Source organism: Thunnus albacares, chromosome 2, assembly GCF_914725855.1.
Source record: "Thunnus albacares chromosome 2, fThuAlb1.1, whole genome shotgun sequence".
NCBI classification, from domain to species: domain Eukaryota; kingdom Metazoa; phylum Chordata; class Actinopteri; order Scombriformes; family Scombridae; genus Thunnus; species Thunnus albacares.
Window position 1 is genome coordinate 3,798,804 of NC_058107.1, and position 17,174 is coordinate 3,815,977.

Below are 17,174 nucleotides of genomic sequence, written 5' to 3' on the forward strand. Positions count from 1 at the left end.
TGATTGAACACTCAGCTGGACATACTAACAATTAGTGTGGATGATAATTTGTAAACCTTAACTGGAGCATGTTTGACCTCCCTGCAGGCCAAACACAGTGATGGTGAATTTCCAGAAGGGAGACAGTGTCGGGCTGCGGCTGGCAGGAGGAAATGATGTCGGCATCTTCATCGCTGGTGTTCAAGAGGGCAGTCCTGCTGAGGAAGAAGGCCTCCGCATCGGAGACCAGATCTTAAAGGTAGCCATCAAGACACAGCTCATTTCATTTAATAAACTTTTTTTTTTCTACTTAATGAAGCTGACAATGTTTCCATTGTTGTGCTAATTTTCAGACATAGTTCAAATTACATCATGAAAGTGAGTTCACAGAAAAATATTTGTGCTGTACTGTATATGAAATGAACATTAATAGTTAAGACAGATGTTTGATGCACTAATTGCTGTTGTTCTTGTTTGTATCTTGCAGGTGAACAACGTGGATTTTCAAGGTGTAGTGAGAGAGGAAGCAGTGCTCTTCCTGTTGGAGATTCCTAAAGGAGAAGTGGTCACCATCCTGGCCCAGAGCAAACCTGATGGTAAAACATTCCCTCCAGAAACACCACACAACCCTGAAGCATAGTTTATTAACATAGTATATTTCTCACATTATTGAAACATGTTGCTGGATCAAGTATATAGGTAAAGTTTGAACAATAACACAATGTTTATAGTGCCACCGTTAGGCCAACATTTCCTCTCTGTGATACAGAAATGCTGTATAACAGTCTAACTGAGCACATTTATTCTCCTCAGATAATTGATTCTCATTTTTGCCACCCTCTCCAAGCCAAAATGTACAATTATTAAATCTGATGATTTAACTAGTATATTGCCATAAAGTTTAATGAGCACATTCATCCTCCCAAGTAGTTAAATTCTGCACAATGGATTATAAAGCTGCATTAATGAATTTATTTGGTAACTTGGGGATCAGCAGGACAAGCTGTAAAATCTGAAATATTATCATGTAAAAAGGTGTTGTGAATGTCTTAGCTAACAGTTGTTTGATTACACATCCAGCAGACATAGAGCAACATTATCATTCATTTGGGGACATGTTTGTGTCACCTGATGAATGTAAGTCCAGTATTCACTCTACTTTTAGCTCTGTTTGGTGTCCACCAACTCCTGAGAAAAATATGTGCTTAATGCTCCACATGTTCACCAGCTAGTCACTAACTATCTGCTATTTGATGCTTGGCTAGTAGTGTACAGTGGGTTTATCAGAGCATTTTTACTGAAAACATCAGCCTGCTGAGACTGAGACTGTGTGAACTGCAGAGTTGGTGATAATTCTCTATGAGTTTATCAATATGAGTCAATGTGACATCTGTCATGTGCCGTCCAAACATAATTGAAATAAACTCCTAAACTCCTCTTTACTTTTTATTGGACTTTGACCTGACTCAGTTTACATTGCTGCTATGAAGTATGGCCCAAAGAAAACCAAATCCAAATCTTGATATACAGTATCTTATTCCTCTGTGCCATGGAGCTCTAATGTTGTCCTAAAATGATTAAAAATGCATCAGTGAGTCACACCATTGCACTGGATGACACTGTCATTATTGTCTTATTTCTGAGTGCATGATGAGGCATTTGAATACATAAAAATATTTTTAACAAGAACATAAATAATTGAATGCTTCTCTACTTATTGATGTTCCTATAAGCAAAACAACCAATCAAATTACTTACTCTAATTGTCAGATTGACTGAAATTATGGCAGACTGTAACACTCAGGTTTCACAAGAGTTGCAGGTTTAATGAGAGTCATACATAAAGTATTGAGAGATGGTCTAACACATTGTTGGTTTGGGTCTACGCATGGAAAAATATAGAATAACAGCACCCTTATCCTTTAACTGCAATATATTAGGGTAAGATAACTGGGGCCACTGTTCCATCAGTATTTGAATGTGTTGTGACAAGAAATGCTAGAATGATAGAAGGTGTTACCAGGAGAAGTTTTAATTGAGTCTGTTGTAGGCTTGTCAGAGACTTGTGGAATAACCCAGAACACAGTGTACTATCCCACAATGTTCTGCAAGCTGTCACACTCACACCTCAGGACCATAGTCTCTCTCTCCCTCCGATGTTTCCATGTAATGATGGAGATACCAGCTTGGTCCCCTGAGGCTTTGAGACCAGATTAGGCTAGTTTTGGTTCAGCCAACCGTGGCACACGTGGACACATGCACCCACACAGATCCAGTCAAGAACATTTGGGTGAGAGAGAGCAACACAAACTGTGTTATGTAATGCGCACATTGGCCCCCCTGAGCTTGTGGCATTGAAAAAAGGGCTTCAGGGCCTTTTTATTGAAAAAATCTATTTATGACACAAAAACACATCACGCAATGAAGTAGCACTGACCTGACATGAAAACCGTGTGACTCTTCACTGCCAAGCTCAGTGAGGACATTTAAGGTTATCAGAGAGGGTTAGCAGGTTCTCACATAAAGGATAGTGGTTGAGATTAGAAAGGTCAGGGTGGTGACCGTGATGTTAATTTAGGATAGGAAGCTAAGGTTTATAGTACATTTTTGGAATGGAAATCACAAATTGTTTAAAAATAAAAGACAAAAGAAAACAAATAATACAGATGCAATATAAGATTAAAAATTGAAAAAATAAATAAAAAGGGATAGAACTGAGAAATAACCAGCGACTTCTGATCAATGGTAGTGCTGCAGTAGTTTTCTAATGTAGGCTGGTGCCTGATATATGATGGACAATGTTGCAATATTTTGAGGGTACAATGTACAATTGAATGTCATCTGTATAGCAGTAATAAGATATACCTGTAAAACTACTAATTATCTGCCCAAGGTCAAATATATATACAGTAAACAAAATAGGACCCAGAACAGAACCTTTGGGCACGCCACAAGACAGAGTTGAGATTAGTTGTTATGAAAGTTTAACTATTGACTGAACCGACTGACAAAACTAGTTTGTTGCAAACATGTATGACTATTTAAGCACTTGGACTTTTATGGCCAGGCGCAGTCACTTTCTGGCAAATTTACAGTGAAGACAAGACTCAAGGATGTGATTGCATTCAGCACATAACCCAACAAAAAACCACAATGTCATTTTTACAGTTTTTTGTACAGATTAAACACATGAGATATAACTCGTTATACATGCACTTAGATAAATAGATGCTGGCAGGTGGAATTTGTTACCTTTGGACAGAGCCAGACTAGCTGTTTTCCTCCTTTTCCAATTTTCGTGCTAAGTTAAGCTAACCGGCTGCTGGCTGTAGCCTCATGTTTACCATACAGACATGACAGTGATATCAGTCTTATCATTTAACGCTCAGCAAGAAGGGGAATAAATTTATCTCTCAAAATGCGAAAATAGTCCTTTCAGTTTTAATTGTCCAACCTGATTTTAAAGTAAAGTTTGAGACTCATTAGTGACTAAGGATTTTGCAAGGGCTTTACACAAACTTGATAATGAATTCATAAATTCCCGGTGTAATCCAATCCCTGTCCATGACAAAACATGAGCAACAAATCCACAAAACATATTCTTGTTTAATCATGCTAATGCTTTTTGTAAACTGGTGTTTGAATTAATACTGGACTTTTGGGATGATGGTGTTCAATGCAAAGCTGAAGTCCACGAACAGGATCCTTGCATACGTGATTTCAGTGGACGGTGTGGGGGTACTGATTATTAACACCCCCCCCCCCCCCCCAAATAAAATGTTTTTCAGTTAAAAGTTTTTAGACAGACAAGCAAAAAATAATAAAATTTCTGGTTTTGATTTAATTTCCACTCCAATTGCTGATTTGAAGACTAAACACAGGAAAAGCATGTGGATTTCTGTTTTTTTTTTTAAATTCACACAAATAAAACAAAATGATGCATTGTGTATTTGTTTGTTGAACACAGCTTTGGACAGAGAGTACATGGACTGGGAGGCAGCAATGCCCTTCTCGTGCCTAGTCTGCTGTCAGTTGAGTAGGCGATCCTTCAGTGTGGCCCAGAATGTGTGTCTTGGGTGCATTCAATCCTGTATTTAGAGCTGTCCACTTGTGATTGGATCACCTAAGACAGATGTTAATACCAGGTCTGAACAGAGCCTCTGAAAGAGCTGATAAACATCCTCTTCACAGACCGTCAGTGCCGATGGGGAGTCAGGGGGGAGGTGATATCAGGGGGTGCGGTTGGTTGTGTGATATCTGAATTGGAGTGGGCAAGGGGTGTGAAAGTCGGTTGATCAAACCTGCAGTAAAACACATTCAGGGCAACGGTTAGTTGAAGGTTCTTTGCAGTGTGGGTGGAGGGTTTCCTGTGGTTAGTGATGTCCTGCAGGCATAGGTAGCTGGCTTATTGGCGGAGCAATCTGCCCCCCCACTCCGTGTCCATACCTTTTAAACAACACAGTGAGGTGGAATAAAGGGGTAGCATCCCTGCCTTGAACAGGCTGTGTAAAGGGGTTAGTGTGTTTCTGGTCTTTTGTGCAGGATCCTGTCCCCACTTCTGTAGGCCTCATCCTTGGCCTGATGAAGCTGCATGAGTTTTGCTGTGAACCAGGGCTTATTGTTATTAAAGGTGCAGAAAGTGTTGGTGGACACACACATCCTCACAAAAGCTGATGTAAGATGTCACAGTGTCATTAAGTTCGTCCAGGTCTATAGATGCAGCCTCAAAAACACTCCAATCAGTGCAGTCAGAGCAGGCCTGTAGATTTTAGTTTCTGCCTATAGGTTGGGAGAAGATGAACCAGACAGTGATCAGCGAGTCCCAAAGCTGCCGGGGAACAGAGCAATATGCATCCTTTAATATTGTGTAGTGGTGGTCCAGTGTGTTTTTATCCCTGATGGGACACTTAATATGCTGTCTGTATGTTGGCAGTTTGTGGCTGAGTTTTGCTCTGTTAAAATCCCCAAGGGTAATAAGAAGGGAGTCTGGATGTTTCTGCTCCATGCTGGTTATCTGGTTAGCAAGGTGTTGTAAGGCCTTGCTAATGCAGGCCTGAGTTGATATGTAAACACTGACCAGAATAAAGGAGGAAAACTCCTGCAGTGAATAAAACGGTTTGCAGTTAATGAAAATAAGCATGACCAAAATAATGACCATTATGATGAACATGCATAATAACACAATAACATATATATTTTTTGAATGCTCTATTTCATAGTAAGTCCAGTGGAGCACCACTATTCCCATGTTTTTTGTAGTCTTTGGGGATTTTTGGAGGCGCACTGAACCGGAAGAGGGTTATACGAGGGGAACCCTTTGTTTTATGTATTTTATCCATGTGAGTGTGTGATTACAGTAGACTGAATATATGCTTTTTGTCTTACTCTGTCGTGGCCACAGTATGTGTGAACTTCATGTGTGCAGCCAGCCTAGGCAGCCGTGGATTGTAGTCAATATGACTGTTGCTGCTGTTGGTCCTTTTGGGTCAGCGCTCTGTCGGACCACATTTATCAAATCAGGAGTCCTTGCAAAAGCCTGGAGCAGGCTGTGAAGTCCATTTCCATGCAACAGTCAGACAAATATGTGCATTTTGTTTTCATTGTGTAAATAAGACTGGAAATTTGTGCATGGAGGTTCATTCTTGACCTTTGAGAACAGTATGTGTATCTAAATAATCAGCTCAAAGGTCTGCATACTAGCTCTGTGAAGCTTTCAGCCATACCTCATGGTCATTGGTCAGCCAATGGAAATGGCTCAGTTCACATGACCAAAGTGTATGTCAGGCCGATCACAGCATAGAGGTAAAAGTAACTGACCAGGAGTCAGTGGAGAGAGATTAAGGAAGACATCCACATCCAAAAGCAGGAGGAAATAGCAGACATTCACACATAGAGGAATAAAGGCAGAATGTGAAGGTAAAGATCTTTCTTTTTGCCAAACTTAAGCCAAAGTTCTTACTGGTTCTTACTGAAGTTCTTACAGTTTGTGTTCTTTTCCAAACTTGCCAATTGTTGTTTTAGCCAGTATATGTAGCATTGCACCTGACAGACAACTATTTAAATTCACTTATTGTTTATAAATTGAAGTCCTGAGTTTCTTATATAGTTATAGATTAGCTTGTGTTTCTTACCACACTCACCATGCTTTCCAGGATACAAAGGGGCAGTCACCATGGATGTATAAAGAGAACTGGATACAGCGTCACAGGCGGGGCCCGTTCATTCCTATGAAAGTTGCTCAGTGGCGCGTGAGGCCAAAAAAGTTAGACTCCCGCGTATAAAATTATCCGGATCCTCCGGGATCATTGGGCCCATAGAGCAAGCACACTAGTGGCTTTCACCGGCAGAGCCGGCTACTTCCGGTTTAGCCCTCCGGCTAACTTGAATGGGGATAAAATAATTCAATCATGCGGCTCTTTTGGGCTTTCAAAATGTGATCGGACCAAATTAATCAAATTCAGATAATGAGAGGAGTCATTTCGTGGGGGTTGTGATGCTCAAATGTATCCGCTGATTTACAGATGTCTCTTTTACAATGTAAGTCTATGTGAAAAAGTCTTTTTGGGCCCCATAGCATCACATGACGTAATTACAGGGTTTGGCCACTATGTCAAATTGGCCTCACAGCCCGGCGCTGTTCCTGGGGGCTTGGGAGTCACCCAATGACTTCCTGCTTTTATACTCTCACTGACATCACCAGTGATGTTGTAAGTTAGACCAAGTATTTTTTTTTACTCATTCAACAAGTCTGAGTCTGCCTCCTACCACCTTCCTAGCCTCTCTGGTCAGGCTTCCTCACAGGGATGACACCCACTGCAACAGTTCACTCATTGATATGTTTTTAATATTTTTTTGGACTATGGCACAGAGGAATAAGATATATCAGGCTTTGATATACACAAAGTACTTGTTAGTAGATCAGTTCATTGTTGGTTTGGCTCCTTCACATGAGATTTGTTGACAGTAAGACACATATGGAAAATCACCTGACATACAGGAGGATTTATAGTTGTGCGTTAAGGACTTAGCTAGCATGCACCTCCTCAAAATTGTAACTACATTTCAGGGCATTCATGAAAACTTAATTATTCCTGTGTGTGTGTGTGTGTGTGTGTGTGTGTGTGTGTGTGTGTGTGTGTGTGTGTGTGTGTGTGCGTGCGTGCGAGCATGTGTTTGTGCATGCATGCATATGTGTGTGTACGCATTTTTCTAACCTTATAGAAAACCGGGACCATTTCTCATTTAAACACAGACCTTATTGGGACCAATAATCCTCCTGGGGACCAAAGCCTGGTCCTAATGCGGCAAAACGTCATTTCTGAGGTCCTGGTTAAGGTTTGGGTTAGGCTATACAAAATGAATGCAGTCAATGCAATGTCCTAACAAGGATAACTGTGCAAACCTGTGTGTGTGTGTGTGTGTGTGTGTGTGTGTGTGTGTGTGTGTGTGTGTGTGTGTGTGTGTGTGTGTGTGTGTGTGTGAAGATTCTCAGTCATCCGGGTCATGGCATATCCAGAGGGGCTAAGTCGAGCGTGACTGGATTGGTTATTACTCTTTTTGATTGGTTGCCACCTTCCAGCTTCACAGAGAATTACTCATCCTTACTGCAATATTACATCCTGGTTCAATATGGCAGATCCCCTTCTGATTAAGGCGGCAGCAGCTTGGAGTGTAGCTGGTATATTAAAAAGTGAGTTACCCATGGTGGAGTGATGTCCACAGAAAAGGCAGCTGAAACCGTGACAATCTCCTCAATTGAAAAAGCTGCACTAAACAATACAAGGACACAGCAACTCTACTGCTTAACTGACTCTATAAGAACTGATTTAACTGAGAAGGTACAGTATTTTGATGAACTGTTAGCTGCTTGTGTTGGGTCAGGCAGAGCGAGCAGCCACCGGACATCACGTCTGTTGATCCCCAAGGACTCCACTCAGATCCATACTTTCTAGAGAAGGTTTTTGGTTTGTTTGCTGTTTGACAGGCAGGTAGGAGGCTCAGTTATCTGTGAGAGTAGCTAAGCTGTAAGAAAACAGTCTGAACTCAGTGGAGTTTTCTCTGATGGAGCTAAAGTCCAGTATTCATGCAGTTTGTAGTCCTGGTGTAAATCAATGACAAATCAATGAATCTTTGTGTGCCAATGTCAATGTAAACCACCTTGTAACCTGCATTTAAAAAGGTGCTATAAAAATAAAGTTTTACCTACTTTATTTACTTACTTCAGATGTTGCAGATTTCAAAAGAATTCAGGCTGAGATATTTTTCTGCTTCTAAACAGTGGGATCAATAAACCAGAGTTTACAGTGAACCTGAGTACAAATAGTTTGTCTAGTTGTCTCAAATTAGATAATTATGGTCTCAAAGTTTGAGATTTTGAGCTTTTCAAATGATGATCAGTAAATGTGCGCTTGTAAATCATCCTTTAAACCTGTCAAAAATTCTGTCGCAGAAATGCAAGTTTGTAAATGTGTAGAAATGATTTGAAGTTGTAGAAAAAATACGTCTAAATGAAATTGTGTGCACAAATGATATCAAGGAGGTTTCACAAACACTGTGAGTGCTTCTGAGAACGTGTGAGTTAGGGCTGAAACAAGTTGATTGACAGAAAATGATTTTGATTATCAATTAATCATACAAGTTATATTCCAAGGAAAAACGCCTAAAGTTTGTATCGTTGTATCATGAACAGATTATTTTGGAGTTTTGCACTGTTGGACGGACAAAACAAGACATTCAAACAGATCGACGACTGACAGACAGAGAACCCAAAAGATATCATTTATGATAATTTAACACAACAGAAAAGCAGCAAATTCTCAGATTTTGGAGCCTGAATCTATCAATATTTCTTCTCACAAACTGATGATCATCTCTGTCCACTTTCTCAGCTGTGCTAACACATAAGGAGCAGTTAATTATTGGTTTATATAAAATAAAATCAAGTAAATAACATTATAGCATACACTGCAAAAAAGATCCAGCTTTACAAGCATTTCATCTTATTTCGCATTGTGCCATATTTTATGTGTACTGAGAAGTTTTTTGTAAAAGTGCATACTTCTACATGTTTTTGGAAGATCATGGCACAATGGCACATCACAGACAATTAGATAACACTTTGGAAATTACATTTCACCACCAAGTCCAAGGTGCAGCACCTACAAACACATCCATATTCTCAATTTATACAGATTATTGCTCATATCAAAATCCACATTTAACCACACAGAGTGTAATGAGCCTTTTGCAGTTGCACAGGCTCTGAAAGTGGAGATGAGAAACAATGAGAGAACATGCCTTTCAGTGATTAGCAACAGGATAATTAGGAGTAGCATGTCCATTACAATTTTTATGTTCACTGATCCTGTTTTAAACTGTATTTTCCCTACATGTACCTTATCACAGGTTGACTCAGCTGCTCCAGGCTGCCACCTCTCTGACTATTCCCACCCGCGGTGTTCTGACTTTACTTGAACTTGGAGAAGTGTTTAATACTTTGTCTGAGCCTGATTTTTTTTCTCCTGTTGCTTCTCCCTCCCCCTCTTTTGGTCCTGCATTCATCTTTCTCTCACTCTTTCTATCTCTCTCTACTCCCTGCATTGCTGCTTCCTTTTCATCTGCCACTGTTTTATCCTTCTAGTCTATAATGACATCTTGGTGTCGGGGCGTGGAGACTCCTTCTTCATCCGGACACACTTTGAGTATGAGAAAGAGACTCCTCAGAGCCTGGCCTTCAGTCGGGGAGACATCTTTAAGGTGGTGGACACCCTGTATGATGGCAAGCTCGGTAACTGGCTCGCCATCCGTGTTGGCAAGGACAAGCAGCTGCTGGAGAAGGGAATCATCCCCAACAAGAGCAGGTAGGGGGCATCAGCCTGTCATCAGTCTGCTCCCATTTTAGGGGCAGACAAAGACTACAAATGGGTCTCTTTCAGAGACTTGAAAGCCTCAGTGTGCTTCAAAATGCTTGTTAGATCATCTGACAGCACCTTAAAGCCTACTGTCCGATGGTAAAATCAGAGGCAGCTATGTCTTATTTCTGTAATTTTCCAACACATGATCTGACAGTTTGAGCTTCTCTTTCTTTTTCATTCTTCAAACTATTTCCATCACTTTTTCTGTACGCCACCGAGTGCAAAACCATGAATGCCGTCAAAGATGTGTGAGCCATTATCAGGGAGGCAATGTGATGCAGTCAGGAGGAGGATGTGGGCACCCTTAGTCCCAATATAGTATAGCCCAACATAACAATAAAAGTGATAATAATAAGTGAACATGATTTATTCACAGTTTGGGCTGGATGCAGACCTTGGCCTGGACTTTCTACACTACATCATTGAGTATGAAATCAGGAGTTTGCCTCATGCTGCTCTTATCTCCCCTCAGTGTAAACCACTGTTTCCCAACACAGTCCTCAAGTGCACACTGTCCTGTGATTTTTTTTTTTTTTTATTTCACTGATTGTCGTGTATTAGCAGATTGTCTGAACAGATAAGCAGGTCTCTTCTCTATCTCTGAGAAGTTCTCTAAAACTTGCACAGTAAATATATGAACCTGATTTCTTTCAGAGATCGTTGCTCAACACCTAAATCACTTTCTTAAATGAGATCTCCAGCTTTAAGACAGCCTTGAGTGACTCTGAGCATCTTTTCTACTCCCTGGTGGATCAGATAGGTCTGTCCTGGCCACAGGCCAGCTGCTGGCTATCTGAAAAGACCAGATGTCACATTCAACGTCTGTCCAGCTAACCATTCCTACACTCATCCTTTCATCTCTGCTTCTATCTTTTTCTCCATCAAAACATCCTCTACTCTCATCCACCCTCCCATCCCTTTAATCTCTTATTTTCTTCCTCACTTTAATCTTGACTGCTCCTCCACATCATGCATGCTCTTTGAATATGCAGAGTTTCAGGGCCTGAACTACTGGAATGTTTGGATTTCATCAGTGGTTCTAGTGGGTGCATTGCTGTCTGTTCTAGTCTTTTGAACGCTACCTCCAGGAGTCACCAAAGTCTGAATTTTTCAAATCCTACACAGAGGCTTTAAAAATGTATAATTAGTGTTCCATGCCGTGTCTAATGTACACATTTTTGTCTTGATTTTGTCTCGGTCTCACCTGCACTTTTACCCGGTCTAGGTTAAAATGATGAGATGACTCATTTAATATTAAGACAACCTGCATTTACAGAAACTCTGTCTGCTTTTTTAGGAGCAATCATGATCTACAGATCAGCATAAGTAGAGAACAAACAGAGGCATCTTAAATAGAAACAGCTGTACTGTCTATGGCATGTGTCATTCTAGGGTTCATATTCACACTTAATACATTGAGGCTGTTTTATAATTTCATCATCATTTTACTGTTTGTAGCTTCAGACCAATCCATTCTGACAGGTTAACATCAAAGTTTTGCTTTTAGTTAAATCAGTAATATGGATTACATATTTATTTGTATTAAAGTTGACTTACTGCATTTATAAAATATTAATAAGACAATGGTATACATTTTAGGGTGTGACTATGAGCTCCCAACAAAAATAATATCTGTGACAAAAGTTAAAGTCTCAAACCTTCACCCCTCAGTCCTCCATTGTTCTTGATTTAGGTGGTCTCAAACATATGTGATAACTCTACATTCAGATCAGGCTGTTATTCCATTTCGTTCTCTGTCGCCAGTGAATTCAGAAGTCAAATCTTTCCTCCTATCCTTGTAATTGTCGTATCCTCCTGAGATTTCTGCAGGTCTGTGTACCAATGTGTCTCATACCAGTTTGGATCCAAGTGGACTCTTTATCAGCTCTTATCATATGATGTGTCACCATCATAATTGCAAGAGAAAAATATGTTCTTCAGGCAGAGAACTGTGATGTGCAGTGCAATATTGCTGCTCTGTCCCACCGCAGCTGCTGGTTCATTGGTGGAGCATCTATGTAGGTCTGTTGGGAGTCTACTGCATTTTGAATCAGGTCTAATTATCTTTGTGTCTATTTCAAATCAGTTCACTTGAGGCGGTTTATCAGATTTCACACAGTTCCCTCTGGACACAAGAGGCTTTATACCACTAGTACTCCTCAACATCTGGAAACACACTTTAATGTGGAAAATTGGTGGAGTTCTCCTTTAAGCTCTCAGTTAAGCTGCTTACAGCCAGTCAACAGTCAGTCAGTCTTCTACCAAGAGTGACAGCCTTGAGCAATGCAAGGTCACCATGACATCCCACACAGTGTCACTGCTGTGTGACTGTGACTCAGACGTGGAAAATCAACCCTGGAGATCCACACAATAAATCCTCATGTCAGCTGTATGTCAAGCGTGTTTGACAACCTGAGGTAACATAAAATAAAAAAGAATCAAGTAGAAGGTCACTATAGTCTTCAGGTCCTAATATAACTATAGAGTGTATGTTTGTATAATACTGTCAAAGAGTGCAAAGTGTGAACAGTATTCCACTTGTCCTCTCATTAAAAAAACGTTCTTTCAGTGGCACAAAGTTAGTAGGAAAGATGCAGAGCACTGCTGCACTCCAGCAACATTACACTAATTGGCCCAAGAGATCTACTGTAATTACAGGTCCAGAGCCTGGAGGCAGAGCAAATCACTGGTGTGAGAGAACATACACCATTCCATCACCCTGGGAAAAATGTGTGTGGTTAAAGTGCCTGCAATGCAGAATTTCTTCTTTTTTGAGGGTAACTAATTATACAGATAAGGTGTATTAACATCTTGCTAAAGGAGTGCTCCACAATAAAAGACAAAAGCAGAACTTTTCATCTAGCGCCATCATCAGGTCAATTTTCCACTTTGCACTACAATGTTTCAGAACTTGTTATGTACATTTACACACAGTATGTGTTTATACAGTACTGAATGTATTAGTGAGAGCTGCGTTTCTTCTCAGAGCGGAGCAGATGGCCAGTGTCCAGAGCTCTCATAAAGTTGTTGCGGGCGATCGAGCTGACTTCTGGCGGTTGCGAGGCCAGCGTTCTGTGAAGAGGAAGGACCTGAGGAAGAGCCGAGAAAACCTGAGCGGTCAGACCCTGGCCACCCGCTTCCCAGCCTACGAACGGGTGGTGCTCCGAGAAGGTGGGTAGAACGACTGGTTTGGACTCAAAATATGTATCTTGTTCATTAAGTGCAAAAAAAAATAGCTGCATGCATGATTTTGTTGTTTATTCAAAGAGTGACTAACCCCCTCGCAAGGAGGGGGTTAGTATCAGCTACACTACCGCCTCCCTTTCCCTCTGTTTCAAGTCTTGTGACTTCTGCTGTTTTTGCTCTGAGTTTTTAGAAACTGTGCCTCAATCTGCAACAGCTGCTCACTTTATAATAGCAAAGACTCTTAAATGTCTACATTGCAAAGTAAGTGGAGAAGGAGGACACTTCATGAAAGGAGAAGAGGTTTGACTTGATGCCTGATGTTTGAGAAGGTCCAGTTAAAGGCAGATTCACAAGAATGAACTTCTTACCACCTGCCTTGTTCATTTCTCTTAATAGTTAACACATAAAGATGGTTTTCGCTTGTTTATTTAGTGATGAGTATTTATGTTATAGATTTGAAACCGTGTTTTCATGGGCTTTAATTTCTAATTAATTTATGTTGTAAGAAGTTTGAATCCCAGTAAACTGCTAAATGGAAAAGCATGTGTGTCATTATGAAGAGTGTGTAAAGAACAGCTACATTTTTTGAACCACAGTCTGTTTGACTGAGATATGAGCTATGGGCCCATATTTATCAAACTGCCAAAAGTGAAATTTTGGGCTGAAGTGAAAGACACAACTTATCACAACCGTAAAAATCAAAATTTCCTTTGACTGAAACATCTTGTTTAATTGAAGAGAGCTCCAGAGGTCTGAAAATGACTCTTAGATGGCTTCAGCACAGAACCAGCCAGCCAACCACACACCTTTTGAGACATGTTCTGGAAGAAATGTACAGTATACCACATATCATGGTTATCAATATGTTATCAGTCAGAAAAGCGTCGCCTTAGCTCACCCGTCATAGCAGCTGCTTTCTTGCAAGACATCAGACATCACAAGACTGTGTTTGAACCTTTATTTCCAGGAACTGTCATCGGTGACTTACTTCATGTTGCCTGGACTTGATGATGATAAAGCATTAAATGAAATTCAATGTCTTATCATTCTGTGTACCTTTTCAGACACTTTTTTTTTTCAAATCAGGCTTACCCCCTCTTAATCAGAAACCTTTTTTAGCAAATACGAATGATTTAAGACCATCTGACTTTCAAACGGAAAGACTTAAAAACCTCATCAGTGAGCTAGTGTCCATAGGTCTCCAGAAATATCCAACAATATGTAAATCATATAAATATTGTGATCTGTGAGCAGCATTGTAATTAACAGTGTGTCGTTGCAGCTGGTTTCCGGCGTCCTGTGGTGCTGTTCGGCCCCATCGCTGACGCTGCTAATGAGAAACTGGCCTCGGAGATGCCTGACCTGTTTGTTATTGCCAGTGAGTCTCTACCAGCTTGTCTCTGTCTACGTCTGAACAGACTATAGTAACAGATATTATTGTTTCAAAACGACACTTCCATTGTGCTTGTGCTCTTTTGTTAGAAACCGAGCCAAAAGATGCTGGCTCTGAAAAGTCCTCAGGAGTGGTTCGCCTCAACACCATCCGACAAATCATTGAGCAGGTACACACACACTAAATCAATCTCTCTATGTCCTGTCCAGTACATCTCATTTGGGTAAGGAACATTCAAAGTTTATTTCTGTGTCTCTGAAATGTAAAATTTAAAGGATTTTGTCAACCAACAAATGATAGCACTTCCCTTCCAAAAGTAGAACAGCTTCTACTGACTCAATACAATCCATCATTTAGCATTTCTTTCATTGGTCTGGAAAAAATGAAATGTGTTTACTATCCTTATTCTAGATAAACAATCAATGATTATGTTTAACAGCCCTTAGTGTTAGAATTTGAACCTTTCGTGATTTTAACAATCTCAAGCAATGTTTATATCATTAACCTGCAAAAATATCCATGACAACCCCCCCACACTGTCTTCTAATGTCAGTGTTCTGACTGGCTGTAATCTCTCTCTGCATGTTCTAGAGGTCACTGCAGGTCAAGCTCTTTGTTAAAGGCTGCTAAAAACAGAAATAAACAATATTACATTGTGTTATTACACATGTCACTGTTGTTTTGAATGAGGTCATCTTACCTCTTAAAGAACCAGGAAGTTCTGGTTTCACTACACAGTATTCGACAACACAGTGTTTTTTGTTGTCTTTATATAGCAATGCAGTATTTGCTGAACAACAGCCACTACGGCCTTAAATGCTAAAATGTAGTGTAACAGTAGCACAAGTATGAAGATCAGTTGTCTCCTGAGGGGTTCAGGTATCTTGGCGTTTTTCTTTCTTTTAATTTTGATGATATGGTTAAAAAATAAATCTAGATTCAAAATCAGGAAAAGTGTGGCACACTCTGGCTCCGTATGTATTTCTCTTTTATTTTGATGATGTTTCGGCCCTCAGGCAACAACAATCAACAATCATGAATCATAAATGTAGACTCAGTGGTGAGTGAAATTAGAAGAGATCTTCAAAGATGGGGCCCTTTATCAATATCACTACTCGGACAGGTTGCCATTATAAAGATGAATGTTTTACCAAGGCTATTATATTCAATTCTGATGTTGCCTAACTATATCCTAGTTAAGTTTTTTAATCACTACATAGTATGATTTGTAAATTTGTGTGGAGGTATATATGTACTCTTAAAACCTGGAATCTGGTACATAGGCACTTTTGGATAATGAATCAATACTCTGTTTTGGCACCTGTTGTATGTTATCCTGATTTTGCAAAATCTTGTTCAGATGTAGGTTTCAAAAATGGGAGGATGCTGATATTTCTAAAACACATGATCTCTTTTTAGGACTCTTAAATAAGTGAAATGTAAAAATAGCTGTGGTACATATAGTCATCTTATCTTATCTTATCTATCAGTCCAAAACGAGATTAAGAGAATTTGGGATAGATATGCCTCTAAATCCACATCACTTTGTACTGGGATTGGACTCTAATTATAAACACAGATACAGGTACGTTCTTAGAATCACTTTGTATGAGACTATGGAATGTGGTAAGAATTACTCTTGAGGAGTTTGTAAGGGACTGGTCCCCCATAGCAATATACCTGAAAGAGGAAAGGTCAAGAGTGAGAAGTATAGGGCTAACAAATTTAACAGAAGAAGTACATACTAACCATTTTTTGTAAACTCACCGGGTTGTGACTATTGCTGGTTTTATTTTATTTATTTATTCATTTATTTATTTGTTGTTTATGTGTCTGTGTTTGCTCTTGTGTCTTGTCTTGTCTAGCATTTTATTACTGTTGAAAATAAAAAATATTGAGCACAAAAAAGAGTCGTGAAGATAGCTAATTGACTAAGTACTGTCAGTTACACAGCAGTGTCTGTCTTCAGTGTGCTAACATTCATACCAGACCAAGTATTGATGTAGTATTGATTGCATTGAACTGAGCAACAGTGCATTTGATTGCTTATGAAATTAAATTTTCATTTGTATGAGGAGGTTCAGTTGTTTAATTGTTCCCATTGCTTGTTGATCACATATACGCTCTGTTATATGTTCTATATTCTCTGACAAGATTTGTCAGTAGTTCTAAAATAAATCACCAAAACTATCAAGACATAAAGTGACTCTCTTTATTACTATTGGAGTGACACATTTTTCCCTAAATCTGTTTTGGATCAAACAAACGTTCCTTAGTGAGAAGAACTTGCTTTGTCTGCTGATCCACAGCTTTTCTGCTGAAACACTGTGTTACACCTCTGTTAACAAAAGACTGACCTCCATGATCTTGTGTCCGCTGTTCCTCGCACCACAGGACAAGCATGCCCTGCTGGATGTGACACCCAAGGCAGTGGACACCCTGAACTACACCCAGTGGTACCCTATCGTCATCTTCTTCAACCCAGACAGCAAGCACGGCATCAAGGCCATGAGACAGAGGATCATCCCGAACTCCAACCGTAGTGCCCGAAAACTCTACGAACAGGCCGTCAAACTGAGGAAGACCTGCTCTCATTTATTCACTGGTTGGTGCTGAACAGTCAACACACATACAGAGATTCAGTCAGATGTTCAGCTCTAGTTGTATTTGCTGTTATTTGAGTGAGTATACTGAGGTCGGAT

At 40.0% G+C, this 17,174-nt stretch overlaps 1 protein-coding gene across 3 annotated transcripts in view; it reads left to right on the top strand.

The window, feature by feature from the left end:
* The window catches only part of LOC122990245 (tight junction protein ZO-2-like), a 98,803-nt gene that overhangs the window by 65,471 nt on the left and 16,158 nt on the right, over positions 1-17,174 (top strand). For all 3 annotated transcript variants that reach the window (XM_044363503.1, XM_044363512.1, XM_044363521.1), the window contains exons 11-17: positions 88-238; positions 467-575; positions 9,620-9,839; positions 12,880-13,064; positions 14,362-14,457; positions 14,562-14,641; positions 16,867-17,077. In XM_044363503.1, the coding sequence (XP_044219438.1) occupies positions 88-238; positions 467-575; positions 9,620-9,839; positions 12,880-13,064; positions 14,362-14,457; positions 14,562-14,641; positions 16,867-17,077 (1,052 nt within the window). The remainder of the gene's footprint in view (positions 1-87; positions 239-466; positions 576-9,619; positions 9,840-12,879; positions 13,065-14,361; positions 14,458-14,561; positions 14,642-16,866; positions 17,078-17,174) is intronic.